Genomic DNA, 22,420 nt, shown 5'->3' with positions numbered 1-22,420 from the left:
AACCGATTTAAAGCGCAATACAAGGAAAGAATCAGCCCAGTGCAAATCATTCAAAACACATGCTGCCATGACTGGTATTTATGAGTCAGGATATCCTATTTGCATTACAGGGCGACATATTTCTGACAGTGAGGCTTTTGTTGGATCATCGATGAAGCCTCAAGTGTAAACAACGCTGCAGACAGAGTTGGCTTACTAGGATCAAACGGGAAGCATATTCTGTTTCAGATGACCAGTATTTTTCTTTATGCTTGGCTTCAGCTGACTAGATTAGCCTGTGATATATCTCCAAACGTGTGCCAGAGGGAAGGCTCTCACTGTCCGTGCCAGATGCTTTCCTTCAACAGGAAAACTTCAGGAAAACATAACAGTAACAAGAGTTAAGCAGAAAGAAAAGAAAATACATATTCCTTTTGATCAAGGCTCAAGGGAGAAGAAAGTCTAAAGCCAAAAAGCTGAAAGTGTTGTTAAAAAAAATCATGCTGTTCACTGCAGACATCATCATGTTTCCGCTTTTTAAAACAACCCTAGAAACAACCTCCACTGTTGACAAATGAAGTCACTCACATAGTAACTGGACAATCGTGCCAAACAACAGGCCTCAGTGAGCTCGAGAAGATTTCAAATAGCAATGACTCACAGCCAAACCACTTGTTTGAATTATTGGTGGGGATTTACCACAGAACTACGCTTACAGCAGCATGCACAGCACACAAAGTTCCCTAAAAAAACCCGCTGGGCGACCCTCTGTTTTGTCGCTTCAAGGTTACATTTTCATTTTTCATCGCTTCCCCCCGCGATGTTTTCGGCTTACGAGCTGGGGTCGACTTACAGCAGGAATCTCCTCACTGTCCCACTCGGGGTCTTGAAGGTCTGAGGCAGCCCAGCCCCACTCCCAACCCCATTCCCCTCTAGCTGGACCCTGCAGAACCCACAATGCCAATGCCTCATCCAGCTCCAGCATGGCCTCCCAGTCAGACAGCGTACAGTCCTCATCCAGTTCCATATTCTGGGTGCCAGATCCTTTTTGGTGCCTGGATGGAAGAAAGTTTTCCAAAAATGTGCCCCAGTGGGCTCGTCTCACAGCCGACTTAACTTGTTCCAGAAAAGTTGGGAAAATAAGAGAAGCTGGATAATGTGTGCAGCAGTTTGAAGCTGTAGTATCCGCGCCCCCCGCCTCCTCTTGGGTGCTGCTCCCTTTCAGCACTGAGCGGTGGACACAACGCACTCCAGCCACATGATTCCTGTCTCACTCTGTCTTTCTGTGCCGCTCTCTCGCTTCCTTTCACGCAGACAGGGAGAGGAGTTACGGCCGTTGCCCTCTAGTAACCCCAGCCAACAAGTCCTTTATTATCACGCCAGTAGCCTTTTCCTTTTTTCTGCTTACTCCTCCTCGTAAGTGTGCAAGCAGAGCGTGTGTGTGTGTGTGTGTGTGTATTGCTGTCCAGGTCTGAGTGCCTGATAATTACTCTGTTTACGACCAGCAAAGAACGAGGCGAGTTTACTCTGCAGACTGGAGGATTAATATAAACAAAGATGTAGCTGGAGGGGAAAAAAGTAGGACTGAATAAAGGAAAAAAAAGCTAAAGTATGTGTTGAGTCCGTCTTACAGTCTGAGCGAGTGATTGAGTTATTGAGAACAGATGTGAGCATAACCTCCAGTTACCTCTGGCTGCAAAACAACACCATCAATCTTGAAAGGGACTGCACCGGGTCGCAAGCCAGGGTTTAAATAGCAGAGCGAAGAGAATGAATAAATACGCGCTCGATAATTCTTTGCTCTCGGGCTTTTAACGTTTATTTTATGAATGAAAGGCCGCTGGAATCCAAAGTACGAGCACTGAACGTGCTGAACGCCGGAGATTTCAAGGAACTGAAGGTATGGAGTGGTTCCTTCCTGCCTTGGTATTGAGGTCATTCATGCACTCCTGACACCTGATCCCCCTCTGCTACTTTCAGTGGGCGAGAAAGATGGAGAGCTTCTACTTCGGCAGCACTTAAAATCGATAGATTTTCTTAACAAAAAAAAAAATGCTTCAGCGCTCAAAAACGTGGGCGCAGTTATGGAGGTCTGACTGGTGAGCAAAACAAAAACAAACAGAGAGGGAAAAAAACAAACCAAGCGTAACTGCGGCTTGGATTTTCATTGCTCTAAGCAAATTTATAAGTCATATTTGGGCACTGGAATCCAGCCACGAGTCCCATCTTTGCGTAAGTTGAGGAGGAAGCAGAAAGAAAAATATCACAGGCTTCTTGGAAAACATGCCTTTACATCATGAGCATGAAACCTCATGAAGGTTCATCCAGTACTTGTGGTATTTCCGTGTATTTGTGTACATTTTTTAGCTTTATAGCTTAAGGAAAGAAAGAGTTCATTGACTTGACTGTGACTTTGCATGCAGAGTTCAGGTGGCACAATGACGCCTAGGACGAACGGAGTATAAAGTGGAACTACCGACACACAGCGTGTATCGATCTGGTTAACTATTAACATGCTGGACAAACAGTAGGGGACGGAGGAGACTGGTACTGCAAACCTGGGTGGGGTTTTATGCTGTGTACCGGAGGAGTGTGTTTATCCTATTAACAATAAACCGCTCTCTATTTTACTACCGCTGTTGTTCATTTTATGGAAAGTTGGTCTGCACGCACTAAACTCGTCCACTGTCTACTGTCCAGATATCTCTTATCTTGCTATTTGTTGCTTGTTTTCTCTTTTCCTGCCAACTTCCTGGAGGCCACAAATTTGTGTAGATGCAAAGGGAATAAGAAAACGCAATTATGCTGCTCCTAAGAAAGTGAGGTGACCGTGCCTACCTCATAGGAAAGGTGGATGTTTAGTCACTGTAGTTTCGGAGTCGTGGCAGATCGTTACTGCCACGTAGACGTGCACTTACACACACATGCACACAGTGTCTGACAAGCTGGCGTATGAATGCTACAACACCTATGTGTCAGAACCAAGTGAACTGAAAAAGGATCTGTTAGACACACGTTTCTCTCCGGCTGATTGAGCTTTAGTAAAAACACATGTGTGTAAAGATTAGTGTACAAGATGTCAGGAAGGTAGTCCCGATGCTGATCAGTTAATTAAATTCACCATTATGAATCAGCTGTGATGGTGAATTTCACCCCGATTCACATTGTCAGCGGGGTTTGAAGAGAACATTGTAATGCCACTTCTGAATATACATATTAACGGATTACTCCATAAATGTGATATCAACATTTCTTATTTTCAGGCTTTTCCTCGCTGTTTGTGGCTCTGAGACCTGAGGCCAGCTATCCTGATTGAAGTTGTCTCACATACACACTGTATGTAGTTTTAGTCTTGAGCCAACGCAACTTCGAAATAACAACAACGTAAACTTCTTACTCTTAAGAAGTCCACGAAGCTACAAAGACTGACTGGCTTGTTTGGGTGTGACTCTTAGCTTGGTGTGCTTAATGTGAGTTAATGCTGGAAAGCTTCATCCCTACATCACATGTGCTGATTTAAATTTGATGGCTCAAGTCTTCTCTGTATGTCAAAACAAAATACTATTTTTAACTTGTAAGCCACAGTAGATTTGTCTTTTGTGTCCATAGCATTTACTCATCACCAAACGTTTCAGTCTTATTTAAAGACTAAATAATTTCCTTTCAACATCTGGGCGCTGTAAGCTAATGCATATATGTATATGCAGTATATGTGTGGACTGTTTTCAGCTGCAGAACTGAAACAGATGGCAGGCTTGTCATACAAAGGGACTCAAAGGAGCACGCATGTAAACAGCTGTGACCGTGTTCAGGGTAAAAACACGGCACACAGTGCTTCCGCTGACAAAAATGCAGATCTGCAACACAAAGGAACAAGAAAACGTGGCAATTAATGAGCAGGATTGCTTCATTGTTAAGTTTGGTGTTTTACAGAGATTTGTTGACAGCAACATAATCTGGAGGTAAGGGCAGATCATCCTGCCATCTTGCACACGACATGTACACTGTGCTGGTAGCCGGCAGTATATCATCTATAAGTATGACAGTGACATCTGTGAGAGATTATCAGTGCAGTCCAGTGGTTTGCAAACTATAATGTCTGTTTTCTGGTGATTTTATTGAAATAAAACTAATGACATTAGCATCAGGAAACTCTCGTGCGTCTGCCTCCTCTGCTTAAACTGTAATAAGTGAAGTTAATGTGGCTCCTTCCCCTGTGGTGCCTCTTTTCTCCACCAGGGGGCCCACCCCACAGTTTGAGAACCACAGGACGGCACTTACAGCAGTGATTATCACTCGTTACGGTCTGTTCCAGATAGTAGGTCAGTAGAGGAAATGAAATGGGTTTATTACAGCTGAGTGCATTAGCCAAGTATTGAAAAGCTTTCAGAATCCTTTTTCATGTTTCAGCTATGTTTAGTCAGGGCCTTGTGTTGTCTCCTTGTTTTAATGCCAGACTAAGTGTCCGTGCTTATCAGGACACAGGAAAGAGAGTTGGGCAGGAGGAAAACATGCCACAACCTACAGCACCATGCTTCATTCCCATGGCGCATTCAGAAGCCCTTGTGATGGTTTACTGAGCTGCTTAGTAGAGTGAGGAACTCAGTGTGCTACCACCTGTTGCACGCCAGAAATAGAAATTCACTTGTGCTCACAGGTCCACGTGTAAAATGCGAACCCTTTGAACACTCTTACCGCTAAGAAGGAATAATTGTGCTGTACGATTCTTCTACACCGTGTTGGAAACACAATATGGAAGATCTTGTTTTTGAGCTTTATCATGACAGCACAGTGCTTTCTATTTCAGCGTGTCACTTGCTGGCGGTAGCAGCACTGAGGGCTGAGGGAAGGCAATGGAATGAGAAACAGGCAGGAGGGATATCAAAAAATCCCACCAGTCTGAGAGCAAGAGAGACAAGTCAAAGATAATCAGGGCTGGACAAAAATACAAGTCATGCTTACTCTCAGGATGTGTTGTCTTTCATGCTGGGGAGAGAGGGGAAGAGTGTACACATAGGGAATAAAAGAAAGGAAATAAAACAACAGAAAAAATAAAAAGAGCACAAAATGGGGGGAAAATCCAATAAACACCCTTCTGTAGAAACTATGTTCTCACTTATTAGTGGTTAAATCCACTTAAACCCACACAGCTGGCAACCTTTTTGTGTTAAAAAAAAAAAAAGGTTTAAAATATTTGTTAAGTGGATGTTCAGTGGCTATCTACAAAGAGAACCATGGTTAGGAAAACAGTGTTAGCACACCACCATGTGGTGAAAACACAAAACTGCAATAATCTGCGTCGATTCTATACTGTGTGACACCAGTGAAATATGTGGGCATATTAGTCAAATCTTGCACTGCAGTGCTGCACGATTGTTGTCTTGCTTTGCTGCATCAAAGGCCCACTTGCTGCTATTTTAAGCCTCCTGCTAATCCCTTCCTGCAGGACCAGTAACGCACACTGGTGGTTCAGTGCTCCAGTAAACAAGGTCAAGGACAACAGACCTTTCAGCTCCTAAGCAGTGTTAGCAACTAAACCAACACTTTCAGGAGTCACAAACATGACATGAAGACACCCCAGCACACATACGCAATCCTCACACACACACAAACACATACAGACAGAAGGAGATAAAGAAGGCGTGACTTACGTTGTACCAGCTTTGGCTCTTCTGTGGAAAGAGAAAAAGAGGAAAAGCATTTAACTCGGTGGAACTAGTGAACAGTGCAGCAGGCTTGAAGGCTTATGCAGATATACACGATCACCTTTTTTAATAACCAGATCCATCAGATGTAAAACAATATTTTTTTAACAGAAGAATTCCCCACACTATTTAAATAACATACTCTATCCTGAACATGGAAACGATGGAGGGTTAAATTATCTTCCAGTCCACTTACGTATGCACCCAGAAAGACTTGTCTACTTATGAATCAAATATAGGACTTTTTCCCAAATCTTCCAAGGAAGACCTGCTTCCTGTGTTGGTGGAACTGAAAGTAATTTAAGTAATTTGCTTAAAATAAGCATGTTGCGTGCTGCATTCGCTGACTGGATATACTATGTTTCTATTTCAAAATTCCTTTACAACAAGACGTACATCGATATGTCTTCAAAAATCATCACATTGCCTGCGTGGAGTTTATCTTTTAAAGAAAATGTGAAATTAATTCACCTTCGTAGTTTAGAGAGAGCTGTGATGATATTTAAATGACCTGTAATGGGTGTGAAACGTGTCACTGGTGATTTTCTATAATTTGTTCATTTGCGGTCTCTTCTTAGACAAACAATCGCGTCTGTTGCGGTTTTACAGCAGCAGAGGGCAGCAGAGGTGCGGCCGAATAAGATTCACAATGCCATTCACATAAACACACTTTCAACTCTAACAGTCTAAAAGCAAAAAGTCCCACAGAGGTAACATGCAGGTGATCATTCAAAGGGAGAACAAAGAAGAGGGTTTTCACGGGAAGAAGACGGGGACTAAAGAGGAGAAAGTGCATCATACAGCATGTGTCTGGCAGCAGAGGGACGATTGACAAAGAAATATTATACTAATAAATAAACAAAAAAAACCCAAACTGGCACAGTAAGTTAAGTCTGATGTGAATAACAGATGATGTAATTCAGTTTAAAGTCCTATACTCAGGATCTACGCGGCGCCTGGCTAAACTGCTCAAAGCAGGAAGCAGCAGTCAATATGCACAAATTCATTTTTGTATATCAACATCTCATCTTTTTATTTATACAGAATTCACTTGGTGGATCCTACACTGGCAACAAAATCTTATTTTCCTACTTTGCAGATAATCCAGAACGAGTTTTGGCAAGAACACAGAGAAAAAAAAAGTCGATGATGTTGATTATGACAGTGTAACTGAAGAGTGAGTCATATGTTTCGTATCACACTTTGACTTGGGAGCTTTAGAAATTGCCACAAAACACAAATCATGGACTGAATGAAGCACTAAATATCGCAAAACAGGGTTTGCTGCTTTTCTGGTGTGCGCAGCGTCAGCTAGCATTGAGCTGCAGAAGCAGGCCCAAGGCCTGGCTGTGATGATCGCTGGGCTAATGTGCGCTAATCTGATCTGAAGGTGACAGAGAGAAATTACTCAGAGTCCACTGTCTGGACAAGGCGTGCATGTATGCATGTGCCACTGTGTTTGATTTCCTGTGACTACATGAGAGGAGGGACAGATTTTGTGGTTTAAATTTAAGGACATATTGTTTTAAAGAAATAGTTTTGTGTTGGGGCAAAAGAATTGGCTCGAATAACATATTCTGTCATTTACAGTGCTGACAATCACTACAGTGGAATCGGTCTTCTGCTTAAACCGGGCTGATTATTTAACATTTCAGAATAAAATCAGGGTCCTTTCGCATTGATTCAGAGTTTGGGGGAGCACTGGAAAGGACAAGAGGGACAGGAACTAGAAATCCTGGGTAAGTGGAGGCCTAAGGGACTCAATGGGAGGCAGCAGGGATTGTGAATGGGTCAAATGAAAACAAGAAGAAATGCTTACTTTAATCAGGTTTAGCCTGTCATACTGAAAGAAAATTAAAGAGAAAACAAAAATGTCAACTAAAGCAATGAGCAACGTAAACACAGAGAGGAATGGAAACGAGACACACTGATATCGTAAGCGCCTGTGGCTCAAGTACAACTCTGGAATAACACTGCCAATACCGATGTAACAGCGTCAGAGGGCTGACTGACGGGTTAGGTTTGCCTCTCCATTTAGCTGGATATGTTACGTTAGATGCCTGATTGATCAGTCTTACATCATGACTGCCGTTTATGTTTTCTTGCATAAAGGCACGGCGCAGACGTTTCTTCCACCAAATGCATCTTTGATTTGTGCATCATTAGGGTTGGGGCCATCGAGCTCACGTTGCTTGGACCTAATACCATTGCTGAGGTCATGTGACCACTGCAGGCCACAGAGGCTTTATATATGTATACATATATATATTATATATATATATAGTAGATATTGCAAAAGAGTTAGGGTGGGGGCGCAGAGGGTTCGAACTGTGGCACATAAAAGGAAAGTGATGTGATCAATTAGCATCTATGTGTGTGCGTGTGTGCACTAAACTGATTGTGTGACTGCGCAGCAGCAAACAGAGCATCAGGAGGGCTCTCTTCACACCAACCTCCCATTTTTGCGTCTTTCTATTCATTTATGGTAAAAAAACAAAAAAAAACAAACAACTTTTTAATCGCACCCTATAGCCTGAGTCACTGTATAGCCGAGCCATAAACTGAATGACTGACATGAAAAACACTGCGACAAGCAAATTAGATGATGTGGCTACAGTATAGCTGATGCACCAAAACGTGACTGCATTCTGGAGAATTTTGGGGCCTGTGGTGCAGGAAAAAATGTATTAATTCAATTTTAAAAAAGAGAGAAGATGAATTTCTTTCATGTGATGACAGAGAGGCTGTTCAAATAAAGATCCAGTCCTGCTGCTCTGGACTAGGATGCTGGCAGGATTTTAAAGAGTTCATCCTTCTACAGCAAGGGAATTACAGTACACAGCATAACAGATATAAAGCACTCATTACCGCAGTGTAATAGCGAGATAAGTTTGTAAAGAGAGTTACAGGACAAAGGCCCAAGCAGGGAACAGGAAGAGGAGGTGAGGAAGGAATTTGGACAATTATATGCAATATTTATTTATCTATTTAGTAAATTTCTCTACATCTGAATAGGAAAAAAAACAAAAAATAAACCTGATGTGACATTTCTGTAGAAATTCATTTCATATAAAACCACCAGAAAGGGAAAGGAAGGAAAGAGGAAAAGGAAAGGAAGTGAGTGAGGATGCGTAGGGTTATTGGTATTGCAAGAAACGTCCATCTGCTGTGATGAAGGGTGCAGATGGGGATCGCAACGGCTGCAGTGTGCACAAGGGGGCAAGCCGGGTTTCAGGGGGAAGCATTCGAAAAACAGGAATGTTGTTTTTTGGGGGGTTTTTTCACAGCGCAGCTCACAAGACAGGAGGTGTTGCAGAGGGGAAGTGGGCACGGAAATATTAGAAGAACAGAAAAAAAGAGTAATGCTTACTTTGGAAAGACGCTTGTGAGACTAGCATGCAATCAGGAGAAGAACAAAGAACAAAAAAATCAGATAGAAAAATGAAACCCCAAAAACGAAACAAACTGCAAGAAGAAACAGCTGACAGTACCAACAGAAGAGCTGAACAGTCTTTATCAGATGGTATGTATTATCATTATGGCATGTAGCAGCAGCAGCAGCAGCAGCAAGAAGAGAGAGACGGCGTGCACAGTGTGATGTGGAGAAATGAAAACGATCTCAAAAACCCAACGGAGATCAGCGGAGACGGATGAGGAAAAGGCAAAAAAGGAGATGGAGTGTGATGCCTTGTATCTTCTGTGAGAATACCTGACTTTCAAAGATTTAAATTCGCTTGTGATGAGAAATGCTGATGAGAACTCTGATAGATCCAAAAAAGAAAAAACTCCAACACTTGAAAGCTACACAGAGAACATGCTCAGTGCAAGAAATCCTAATCTCTGATTTGAAACCACTGCTTACATTTTACATTTGTCAATGTAAGTCATTTCCTGGATTAATTTTGTTGTTTAATAAGCTAAAACAGGTACAGCAGGAATATAAAACTTTACTGATCGGCTTCTTTAATCTTTTATTGTAAAATTAGTGAAAAAAAATGTGTGTTCGGGGACTGAGGAGCAATAGAGAGAATAGTGTTATCTGTTTAGACTGGTTTTGGAGGGGTGGAGTGATAGTTACAGATCATCAGTCACCTACCAAGTCAATAACCGATCCTAACACGTGCGTCACTACACTAGAAAATAACTAAAGCCGGGCCAACACTGACGTGTTAGTGCAGCCACAGTTACACAGCTGGATCACAACTATCAGTGAGTCAGGAGGACTAATTTAGAAGATGAAAAAATGTAATGCAACATAGCAGGACTAAAATCACAGAGAAAACCCAAAGAACAGCAGGTATTTGCTAACCTCATTTTGCTGCCCTCCTATTGATTTATGTCTGTTTTCTACACGATTATATTCTTGCTGAGCGGAAGCGTTCACGTTATAAAACCAAATCTTCTCCAGAGTCCTGAAATTCGTCTCCACCATCTTACTGTATTTGAGCCAAAGTGGAAACAACAACGTATAAATTACACTCAGCTGTAATAATGTGTACTGCTTAGGTTTGAGGTTAAAGACAACATATTGTCAAAGCAGGTAACACTTTATACTAAAGATCATTGTTAAATGATGAGTAGATAGCTAATAAACAGCTTACTTACTTTTGAACAAACAGTTTTTGATGTTATATTACATTATAATTAATAATGTTTAATAACTGGTTAAAATAAGCAGCTTTAAATGTTCAGTACTCAGTTAAAAGGCGTCCCTGAAAATGATTGATGCCCAATCAAATCAGTTAGTGTACAAACTAGTTAACTAGTTAAATGTTATTAATAATTATCAAACATAATCAGTGATAATTCCTTCACACTGAAATAATTTTTACTACAGTTTAATTAATTCTCAATGAATAATTTATTACTGAGGATTATTACTAAGTGTTCCACGTAGGCCTTATCCTGCCCGTCTCACCTTTATCTTTGTCTGTGATATTGACACCTGGTGTCCCACTGTGAAGCAGCTCTGTATGACGCGAAGTGTTGTCGAGGTGTACGGGGGCCTCTCTTTCTGCAGTTCTGAGTGTTTTGGGTGGAAAGGACACACAGCTCAAAAAGGGCTGAGAGATGCTGAGAGCTGGATCCTCTGGTTTTTCCGCTTTTTTTTTATATGCCAGTGAAAGTGCACCGTGTTTCAGTCTGTATTGTATTTCCATCTGATCAGATCCCAGACGATGCATCGAGAAGATAAAAAGGCGAATCTCCCGGTCACTCACCTTTGAGTTCTTTCCCCCGCTTCGCGCTGACTGCACGGAGTACGTTCTCTGGACAACCTGCTCAGGCGTGGAGGGGGACTTGTCAGAGGAGTGGTCTGAACCCTTCTCCACCATGTTCTCACCCTCCTGGCTCTGTGGTGTGGGAGAGCGCGAGCGTTTACGCAGGACTGGTGAGCAGGCGGGCGTGCTCTTGTTTGAGTTACTGGCAGTGCTAAAAAAAAAAAAAAAAAATAGAGAAAAAGAAGAGAATTCATTCCAATGTGATTTTTACCCTCACAACAAATATTAAGACAAACTGCTCTGCATGACAGCGCTGACCTGCAGGTCAGTGTGGACAGCAGCACAGCACGTACATTGTTTGCTCAGCCTTACATCACTTGAGGCTTAATAGGCTTGAAGCACCATGTGCTAACCTGGCTAATAATGGCCAAGCTAATACGGGAACTCGAAAACAACAACAACAACAAAAGCAGCAATGATGAAACGAAATGGAGTAAGCTACATCCACATAGTTATTAAGAAATCTTTAGAAAAAAAACCATCCAATTTAAATGATCCTCACTGTGATATTTACTGACTATCTATTTCTGTTTTGCATGCAGTCCCAGACCTTAACTGTGCACAAGGTTCCTATCTGCTAGGCTCTGTGATCCAGAACTAGACTATCTCAAACATCTCCGGCTGAGCAAGAAGCCTTCTTCTCCTAATGACTGAAGCTAACAAAAGGCCCTGTAAGTGATCTGTGTGACAGTGTGCCTGCCAGGCCTGGTTACTTGACATGGCGTTATGCAAGCCATTACGTCAGTCGATGGCTGCTGTTAGTGGTCATGAATTACTGATCTACCGTTACATTTGGGACTTCACTGCAGCTTGGAGCCTTGAATCATAGAGAGCGGTGATGACAGCTTCTGTCTGACTGTCAGATGCTGCTGTACCAATAGCTGCTTGATTTTAACAGACACGGACATCACAGAGCCTTCACATCTGTTGACTCACTAAGATAAATAATGCACGCCTCTGACATCAATACATATGATTACCTAAAGTTCAGTTTTTTTAGTCGATGATCATTTTAAGTATAGTGTATTCCTTAGTGACGCCATTAAGAATACATTTAAGGGAAAGCTGCCCTTAAAAGACATTAATTGCTAAACATTTAGAATTTTAAGCATACATTAATTTCTACCAACAGTAAAGGACCACCACATGAGATTTTAGTGCAGAGCTACAGTTTAGCTTTCTAATGAGCATTTTTATTGCCTCTCACGCTCCCTCTTGTGCTTTTTGGTGTTTCATATTAACTTCTGGCGTTGTACATGCCAGGATGCATCTATTAAAGTTTGCAGCTTGCTGCTCTGATATGCAGCATGCAGTACGATCTCTGCCAGAGGATTTGTAGTTATGCACATATGCAGCACACCTGGAAGTTGGGGGACAACCAGGCGAATACTTTGATTTTAGCACAGGTAACACCCAACCCATAACCTGCTGAATTTCCAAATAAAGGATGACATACTAGATTAAAATCACAACAGACAATGAAATTATGACATTGGTTATTCAGAACGACACCTGTGCTGCTTTTCTTTAAAGGTGAATGCGTGGTTTTGTAAGGTAATACATTATTTATGATGTAAGCAGATTCTTGTCTGGGCTACAAAACACTGTGGGAAACCCTGTGGGCAACTGCACATGATGATAGGAGGATGGAGAACGGCAGAAACTGTGGCACATGCCCGTAAGTGGTGGGGGCGCCTGTTGTGTTCTGTGCTGCTGGTGGACGTGTAAACCAACATGAAGCTCAAAGGTGTTCAGTGAACATCTTTTATGTTTGGTCAGATAGAAAATTTGTGTTTTGGGGACTTTTGAGAAAACATGATGGGCAAATTTCTATTTTTCATTACTGGGTTGGACGCAAACCCTGTTACTCCATGGCGATTGGGCCCTTAAAACTGTACTATGTGCTGGGTCTTCTTCAGTGTGTCTGAATTCCAGAACAAAAATATAGATATAATTAAATACATATATACTAGTTCCTCACTAATGTATCGTATTTGATCCATGACAAATTTAAGACAGATTACCATCATACTTTTTTATTGTAATAGCCTATGGCACGAACCAGTTCACACTATTCTAGTATTTTCTCAACAATTCATGTGAAAGCATAAATAAATCATGACTGAAACCATGTATGTAAGACCAAGTGATGCACAAAAATACAATTTAAGATGAGTATCCTGTGCACCATGTGCCCCTTGACTGGGACAGGTGACTTATAATCAGAACAGCTGTCACCAGTTTCACAAATATCAATCAGAAAAGGTGCAAGTAGCGCACTGTACCAAACCTTAGAAGAGCACAGCATTATTACAGGTACATCAAATAGATGTATTAACAATATATATCAAAATACAACAGCTACAGAACCGGAATCTCATGGCAAAGCAAACCTGCACCAAGACAGTCCACACTCAGTCATGTGTCTCATAACTGCAGACACAAACACATTTTTGTGCAAATAATACAGATAAAACATACTGTTTTCGTGACTTTGCATCCAAACAGAGCATTTTACTGTAACACATAAAATCTCAGTCTGCACATTTGTTTGTTTCTTTGTCCGCCAACTCCAACACCTACATCACCAGGAGCTGAGCGATAAAACTTGGCGCACGGGTGCATCTTAGGCTCCTCAAAGTTCTTTTCCATATCAGATATTATGATATCACCATGTTGCCTAGGAAACACCTAGCAATGGGCAACTTATATGACCTGCTTTCAGTATTGATGCACCTATATTCTTTTATTTCATTATAATAACATCTTATTTATGTCCACAAAATTTTATTTATATGCCAACAAACACTTGATGGCTTCATTTAAAAATCTGCCAAATCCAACATAGGGATCTACCCACTATGGCAACCCCTTGTGAATAATTTGTATTACCCCATCAGGTTGCCTGGCAACCACCTAGCAATGTGTAAAAATGACCCGTTTTTAGCATTTATGTGCCTGCGACATCTTATGAAAGCATCCTATTGCCTTAATTATACAAGAAATAGCACAAATAGGCCAACAATACTATAGCATGGGCATGTACTGGGTTCATAAATGTGCCTGTCGTGTTATTTTGCATGTCACATCCTAGGCTGGTCACTCTCACTCACACTAGCAGGTCTGGACTAGAGCTGCAGGACTGGATGGAGTTCCCATCTGGTCCTATGAAGGTTAATTATACTAAAAGTCAAAATGCTTGGATACTAAAATGTAGCTACAATGTAGCTTGGTAGCATCACCAAACGAAAATAGACGATACATAAAGATAATGGCTTCTATAAAGGTTGCCTGAAGAGCAATGCATAATTCATGTGAATCCATGTTAAGTTTAAGAGATGAGGTTGGGTAACCAAAACTAACCAATAGAAGAGATAACAAAAAAAGACATGGCTCATCTCTTATAATGTCCCCGCATGCAAAACATGTACAGGGACCCCCACTTGTTGTTTTCAGCAAAAGGAATGCACGGATCACCTCTCCCTTCCAGATACACGGCAGTAAACAATGGAAACACTGAATCCGTCATCAGCATATGAATGACTAAACCCAATCGGTCATTCACACAAGAGTTTGCTCTTTGAACCAGCGAGCTAAGTGTGGACAGAGTGAGCATGCGGCCTACGCTAGCCTGGAGAAGAGTGGACAAAAGCATCAGTCGCAACTGCTTTGTTCTTAACTCCCTCATGAAACACAACACTGAGACACAAAGCGAGGACCTGTCACAGCATTATCTCTGGACGCTAATATGTGGGGAGATGTGATTAATGTCAAACACAGAGTTCGGCAGTAGATTAATAGACAAGGCTCTTACAGTTATCAAGTCATATGAAAATGCCATATGTAACAGACATGACAAACTGTGCAAACCTATATGCACTACTGGTTGTATTGGAGCTAAAATAGGGCAAGAGTCCCTACTGGGTCACAGGGTGGTAATGATAAAGTGGCCTGAAGGCTGCTGTGTACACTTATATTCAGTGACATATATACAGTATACACACAGAGAGAACTTCAAGCTATTTATCAGTTTAAAAAAACCAAAAACATATCACTTGGAGCATTGCCCACTACAAAGCTCAAACGCAGCTCTACTTTGAATGAAGATCGCTATAGCAACAGTGGACAGGATGGTTTAAATATTCAATGTGTGTGGCTAAATATACTCAAGCTCTGCAGTCAGAGAAGCCGTCTGAGCCGAAAATACAGCAGGATGGTGATGTGACAGACAATACCGCACGTGACAGACAATACCTCACAACCCATCGGGGCACCGTCATTGCACACTTCGTGATTAAGCGAGTGTTTGTCTTCAAACAAACAGCTGTCATTTAAACATTGATTATTCACATTGCATCTGACAAAACTTGAAGGTACAAACACAACTTGGCTTCAGAAATGTTTGGGTTTCGCCTCTGTATCCCAGCAAATGGAGTTGAAATGAACTGAGATCCAAGGGAAGTGCAGAGGCTCGGCTTTAATTCAAGAGACCTTGCAAACTGTTACATTAACTGTTGAATAATTGCAGACTTTTTTAATGCTCAGACTCTTTCTTCAGAGGTTTAAATGTAAGTGAAAAACTCAAAACCTATTTTGTGGACAGCTATGGGGCTATTTCTTTATTTCATTAAGCAGATAAGAGATCTGAAGATGATTCACAGAGTGACAACTGCAACTGCAAGCTGTTGCTGTGAACCCAAAACACGCAGCCAAAAATATTTTTTAATGCAATGTACATGAAGTAAATGGAGACTAGGATGACTTATTCCTGTGCTTTTGTTGGTTCTGAGCAGTAGCTCGGACTGAGTCGAACTAAGACTTGATGATACAACAAGATGAGTAACAAGATTTTTGTTGACCAGTTTTAAAGTTTTGCCTAGTTACATAAAAAAAAAAAACCTAACTGACTTCAAGGTGTTAATCACACAGGATCTTGATGTGCCAGCCATTCACAATAGGTCAAGTTCTTACGTTCATAGTGAAAGAAGAAAGAAAAGAAACGAAAGAGAAACAAGCTCGCTGTTTGCACCACTTTGTTACAGTCTTTTCTTTAAATAAGCTCTAAAGCCCTAAATCCGACCGGCTCAAGCTGTCCAAACGCTCAACTTCACAATAGAGCAGAGTTCCGGGCCTTTCCATGGGCCCCACTTGTTTTCACAGTTTTGCTGACCCTGGAAAATACCCATCTGGCATTGGTCCTTCAGCTCTGCTTGCTCCGAAAGGACCATGAGGAGCACCACGCTCGCTAGCAACCACTGCACATGCGCTCCCAGGAATGCGCGCATTGAGCACACAGGAGCAGAAGTAAACATGGGCATGCGCGTGGACGCACAGTATGTATGCCCACTAATCGCACGAGGCACGTCACAGCTCGCTTTGTCTTGCTGAACTGATAAAAATAGCGACATGGCACACACAATCTACAAAATAACACAGAGTAAACCACTTTGGTATCTAAATGTGCCTGTGAACTGCACAGATTACATAACCAAAACCATTCTACCCCACCCATCCTTTTTTTTTCTGCATATACACAGTGGCATAGACGCATGCATCACAGAATCCACCATACCCCTGATGAAAGACACGGTCCCTCAGCACCTCCTCACAGCAGCCCTCAAGGCAGCGACAGCCCTCGCTGGCCACCGTCACACACTCAAACACCACCATGTCCTCGTGGGCAGCTCCCAGTGATGAGCTGTTCACCCAGTGGATCATCCCACAAACTGCACATTGCACTTCTTTTCTCTCTCCGTGCAAAAGAAAAGGTAGCTGGAGAAAAACATGGTGAGAGTGAGAGAGACAGAGAGACAGAGAAAAAAAAATGGAAGAAGCAGGCTGGGTGATTTCCTTCAGCAGGCTTACAGCCACTGATCTTCCCCAGCCAGCTCTGATCTCCTAATAACCAGCTTACGTTGCCCTGAACACCACCTGCCAAAGAAGACGCATTGGTGGTCTGAGGTGCAGCTCTCATCCTCCTAGGATTTTCCTTCTAAATAGAACGTGTTGATCTAAGCAGGGAAACTCATCATTATGCCGGCTCCGTGTCAGTCTGTCTGAATGCAGGCAGGTATGCAGGCAGTTGTTCCCAGAACTAACCTGCTTGTAGCCATGTAGGGAGCCACTCCGCAGCGCTCAGCCCCTTTCAATCAGCTTCAATCACGCAGCGGGAGCCTTGGATGAGGAACAGGAAGAAGGAGAGAGGAGGTGGATGAAGGGTGGGGGGGAGAGGGATAAAGGGAAGGAGGGTGGACGAGTTCCGGAGCATGCCAGGAGGATGAGAGGTAAAGAAGGAGGAAGCAGACGCAGCAGAGCAAGCTAAAGGGAACATATTTTGTTCCCAACAGATGGAGAGAAGCCACCGAAGCCAGGATATCAGACCTCGTTTTTTCCTTCTATCATGCGCTCGCCTCTCCTTTGTCAGATACGGACTGATAAGCTCCCGTTCTCTCTTAGCAACCTGCACTTTTCTGTTCCCCCTTTTTCTTCCTCCGCTCTCTCAGCCATTGGATCATCTGTCTGCTTATTGCCTCTCCCAGTATCCAAGTGAGGCTCTTCCTCTCGCGATCGCTGCTGCTGGTTCACAGAATTTCAGGGCTGCAGGCTGACAATAGATAGAAGAGACTGAAAGAGAATGTGCGAGCCAGGCTAGAGTGAGAGCGGGTGAGAGACAGAGACAGAGCTAATGAGGAAAGAGATGGCTTTCACTTTGCATTCCACCTCTACCCAGCGCCGGTGCACTGAGCCTACTTCTTCCTCAATTATTCATGTGTTTCATGAATCGGAGGGGCTGACATCACCGGCATTCAGGTCACTTTACACTGGATGCTCCTTCAAAATCGCATAATGAGCCACCCATTTCTCTGTGGTAAACACATTTCATGTTTTACACCCACACACACACACACACAAAGCCATAGTGGGGTTTTTTTCTAATACTAGAAGTAACCCAAATCATAGCTGCTGATGCTCCCTGCATGTATCCAACAAATATTTAGGATTAACCTGCGATTCATCTGTGGATCTGTCACTCCATAGCTCCTAAAGAATTCTGTGTTTCCACTTTGTCTCATGGTCAAATGAATAAATAAAGATTAAAATAAAAAGCTGTATCATTGCTATCCATTTTAACGCAGATATACAAGCAGTTCACTTTGCATTGTAATACACGTGAGCGACGCCTGTCATTAGTCATTCCTGCTGTAGTGGAGAGTGCTTCCTGAACTTGATCTCACCTCTGATTGTTTTGCATTTTAAAGCAAAGAGTGCAGCAATAATCAAACATGCCCCTGAATATAAAAGGCATCGCTGATTTAACCTTCACATGAACCTACAGTACTTTCCCCCGAAGCAGTGAAAACACATTATTTTTACAGACAGTTACATTATACTTTAATGATGTTTCATTAATGCATGCTCAAGCTCTAATTACGGAATATAAAGGTACATAGTTTTACAAATTTAGTACTTTACACATGGACGTTTGAGTCATAACGGTAAAAAAATAGAACACACAAACACACAAAAACTGATTGGCCTCTTATGGATTTCACATGGCACAGTAGGGGAAGTGGATGTGTAAATAACAAAATAAACCATCCCTAAATCCCACTAAACTGTTCACAGTGATGACTCATAGTCACACTACTTCCATTTTCATACGGCCATTTTGCTACAGGGTGCCGCAGCATTCCTGTTTATTTCATGTATTCATGTGTAGAAGGGCTCAGTCCCCTCTCTTCACCCAAGTCTGATGCTTCCAGGATCTCAGCTCACTTATTAGTCGCAGGCTTCCTGAACGTCACGACCTGCTCGAAGTTTTGAGGCCTGTTTCTGTTATTTTTGTTGCATTTAGTTTTTATAGCAATGTTAAACTAATGTTGGTGCTTCCTACCTCTGCTTAGCATTAAATACTATCAATATCTGGATGTGTCCACACTGTCTTTTTTTCTTTTTAAACGTGCATAACAGAACTGTTTTTATGCTGGTGTGATTTGGGATTAGTAAAACACGTACCAATTAACTTAACCCCACTAATTGAGGGAGGAAGCCGGCCACCGAACCAGGTGGTGGAATCGAACTCAGGACCTTCTTGGTGTGAGGCAACAGTGCGAACAGGAATGACCTGGATTACATTATTTTAAATAAACTGAAAAAAATCTGAACATAAAGTCACACAATCAGTCACATGCCAGCTTTGTAAGCCTTTAAAATAAACTTATTGAATTATATTTACACCTTCTTATAAATCAAAAAGATCATGAATATCATTGATGCCCTGAAAGGTTTTGGCTATAGGACTGGAACGAAACCCCTGATGAGGTACAACTGGTTTCTAATTATTATTATTATATTATTGTTTATATTTACTACTTCATTAATTATTACTATGATTGACTTCTAACTGCACATTGTTGTGAGACTATAATAAGCTTGCAATAGCAGAAACCTGTCACATGTACATGCCAGGAAAAGACGTTTTAAGGTAATGAATTCACATTCACATCCATTCACACACGCAGGCTAATGCAGTCAGCAATCACCTCTGTGTCTGTAAAAAGAAGCAAACTGAACCTTTAGCTGTGCTGCTGGAAAGACTTGACCCTGGGGCTGCAGCATTGCTGGCTGCCTCTGTGGGAGCGCTCAGCGGAGCTGTGCTGTGGAACAAAGGGAGCTGGTCCACTGAGCTGGACTACTGTGTGCCGTGATAAGCCCGCCCAGACTCACACCAACAAGTGACCTACTTAGAGAACCTCTGTTCTCATTGTTGTTGAACCCGGGGGATACACAGATGGTCAAATTGACCACACAGTCACAGACATGGTATGAAATGAACAGCCGTGTTTACGTAGCTGCTCCTTTGCTCGGTGATGATTGACAGGTTTAAAAAACAATTCATTTGATTTCATGCAGTTAATTTTGCTGATGATGTACGCAAAACACACCACAAATGTTAGAGGCTCCTATGATTTTTTGAGAGGAAGGCGTGCTGTTTACAGAGTTGTCATGACGACACCAATGTGACGATGCCTCGCTGGGTCGGAAATGTCTGTCAGCCTGACTATGTCGGCCGTGCAGCTACCATGGCAGCCTGTCAAGCCATTCATGTGCACCGCTACTTGAAATGTTCCCAAGTCGCGGGAGAAGGAGAGAGCTGGAGGGTGGTGTGTTTGTGAGTCAGAAGGGGGGGTCGGGGGGGGGTGCTGATGCATAAAGTATTTAAACACGCAATTAGCAATCAAAAAATCCCAAGAGTTCAAGCTGATGGTCGGTGTTTCCATTTGTTTTGGGTTTTTTTTTTACCAAATAAAGGAGACTGAAAGACTGACACAACACTTTCTGCATCAATGTACAGTGTGTCCACACAGTAAAAAAAAACATGCGGGGCATTATATAGGTTACCTTTCCTAAAACTATTTAAATCTTTTCCCACAAGCATGACTTTAGTCCCAGGCTTAATTAAAATGCTTAATTATCCTCTCTGTGAGACAACCTAACATAGGCAGGCCTGTAACAATTTTTGGGTTCTTATTGAAGCTGTCACCTCTGGGTACAGGAAGCTGTTTTAAACGCTGATATAATTAAACATGCCAAATTAAATTCCAAACCACAGCTTGATGAGGTAATTTGAGAACTCAAGGTGTCAGAGAGGGACAGGAAGGGACGGGAAAGTGGCAACCGGATTAGGCCCCTGTAGGACACTTTGTCCCAGTGGGACGTGGCACAGCCACTGCCATCTGCAAGGGATACACAGGCGGAAGCAGGCTGGGTGACAAAGCTCTGGGCAGGAGGTAGGGTGAGGGAAACAAAGTGAAGTTTGAAAGTTTGAAAGTCAAATAAGTAAGTAGTGTTACTACTAATGTTTGAAATATGTAAATATTTTGGTGAGAAACACAGGAACACCCTGGTGTTCTCATGCTGTTATGCTGCACTTCTATCCTAAAGTTAAGCCGATACGAGCAATTGATTGGTTTTACAGAAATAAAGATGATAATCAATGAATACCAGTTCTTCAAGCAACAGTTCCCAACACCCAGTAATCATATGATCTTGAATGTGATCTTTACGTGGAAAAAATTAAAAGGTTAATTCATACTGTCAGAACTAGATTTGTTAGACAAACGTCTTCTGTGTGTACATTTTCATCCTTTTCTGGTCTATATGTTCTTATTTACAACAGTTAGTATTAAACAAAACCCTGTGCACACTAGTTCCCTAAAACCTGTTTGAATTTAACCTGGTGCATATGGACACATACATTAATAACTACTCCACCTGACTGAGGTAATGCTGTAAAATACAGCATCTCCATTGTATCAATGTTAACTTTACTTCACTGGTCGCTCTGGATGTTTCATCTCTCTAATATATGCCAAACCTTTCAAGTCCTTCATGGTCTCAAAAGTTCTGCCCATGTCAGAGACACAAATATGCATCATCTCCACATTACTGCGGATTATGCATCTATATACTGAGCTACCATTGTTTGTGCCCTGAAGACTTTCATGACCCAGTCTAATAAAATATATAGTCTCTTTGTTTAGAGGGGCTTTGTGAGAGACAGATATGTAAAGGTACTGTTTTTAGGCTGATGGCGAAAGAGGAAAGTATATGTCGCCACACAAAGTTTTCTGGTTCCTGAAATATTCATAGTCTACTGACTGTGGAGCCTTTAAGGTTGCAGAAATATATAAAAAAAAGTCTTTTAAAATGTTATTTCTTACCATTTATTTACATATAACCAAACTTCCTAGTCTTCCTACTTGGGTAACCTGAACCCTGAACTGCTATTGTAAGCATTATTCCTATATCCCTAAGTGCTGTTATGTAACCATCTCTGTGTTTTTCATTGACTTTGTGAATCAATGATTCTGGCTTCGTCAATCATATCCACTCACGCTGCATCCGATGCAGACGCAAAAAAAAGCTTGCTGCATCGGATGCAGCCTGGGGAACAGTACAGAGTATAATCGGTGATGACAAATGGCTTGTGGCAAGGATGCACTAATAAAATAAGTAAACAGGGGGATGGGGGGGACAAAAGAGAGAGAGGGAGATAATCAGCTGAGGCTGGACGGGAAAGCCTTCTGCAGTTTCTCTACACTGCGGAGCCCCCTGTAGTAAACCTGGAAGTCCACTGTGGCTTTGCCTGCTGGTGCAGTGCTCTATTTCTGAGGCTGCAGCTGGGTCCAAGACGCCGCACCTATTCCTTACAAAACCTTGACTCTTGACATTTCATGGTTTTGTTTTCAATGCAGGGGGTTTAACGATCACATCTGACACCTCTAATGGTTCTCGAGGACCAGCTGGACAATCAGCAGTTCACACAGAGGCACAGTCTTTTCCTTCTCTCTCTCTAACACCATGCATATACTGTACTAAATTAAATGTTCTCTGTACAGAGGCCTGGGAGCTACAATTTTCAAGTCAGCCTAAAATAGCCCAGAGAGCTCAGCA

The 22,420-nt window shown here is 42.1% G+C and overlaps 1 protein-coding gene across 7 annotated transcripts in view; it reads right to left on the bottom strand.

Annotated features, from left to right (window-relative positions):
- gramd1bb (GRAM domain containing 1Bb) overlaps nucleotides 1–22,420 on the bottom strand; it is an 86,446-nt gene that overhangs the window by 11,778 nt on the left and 52,248 nt on the right. For 5 of the 7 annotated variants that reach the window (XM_039622919.1, XM_039622920.1, XM_039622915.1 and 2 more), the window contains 3 exons: nucleotides 10,904–11,114; nucleotides 5,631–5,651; nucleotides 4,942–4,965 (listed from right to left, as the gene is read on the bottom strand). In XM_039622919.1, the coding sequence (XP_039478853.1) occupies nucleotides 4,942–4,965; nucleotides 5,631–5,651; nucleotides 10,904–11,017 (159 nt within the window). In that variant the 5' untranslated portion in view covers nucleotides 11,018–11,114. Of the gene's footprint in view, nucleotides 1–832; nucleotides 2,131–4,941; nucleotides 4,966–5,630; nucleotides 5,652–10,903; nucleotides 11,115–22,420 lie in introns of those variants that run through there. The other 2 variants (XM_039622916.1, XM_039622918.1) reach the window with 2 other exon arrangements.

Source organism: Oreochromis aureus, linkage group 14 (assembly GCF_013358895.1).
Source record: "Oreochromis aureus strain Israel breed Guangdong linkage group 14, ZZ_aureus, whole genome shotgun sequence".
Classification (NCBI taxonomy): Eukaryota; Metazoa; Chordata; class Actinopteri; order Cichliformes; family Cichlidae; genus Oreochromis; species Oreochromis aureus.
Note: the sequence above shows the minus strand (reverse complement) of the source record. Positions and strands in the feature narration are given on the sequence as shown.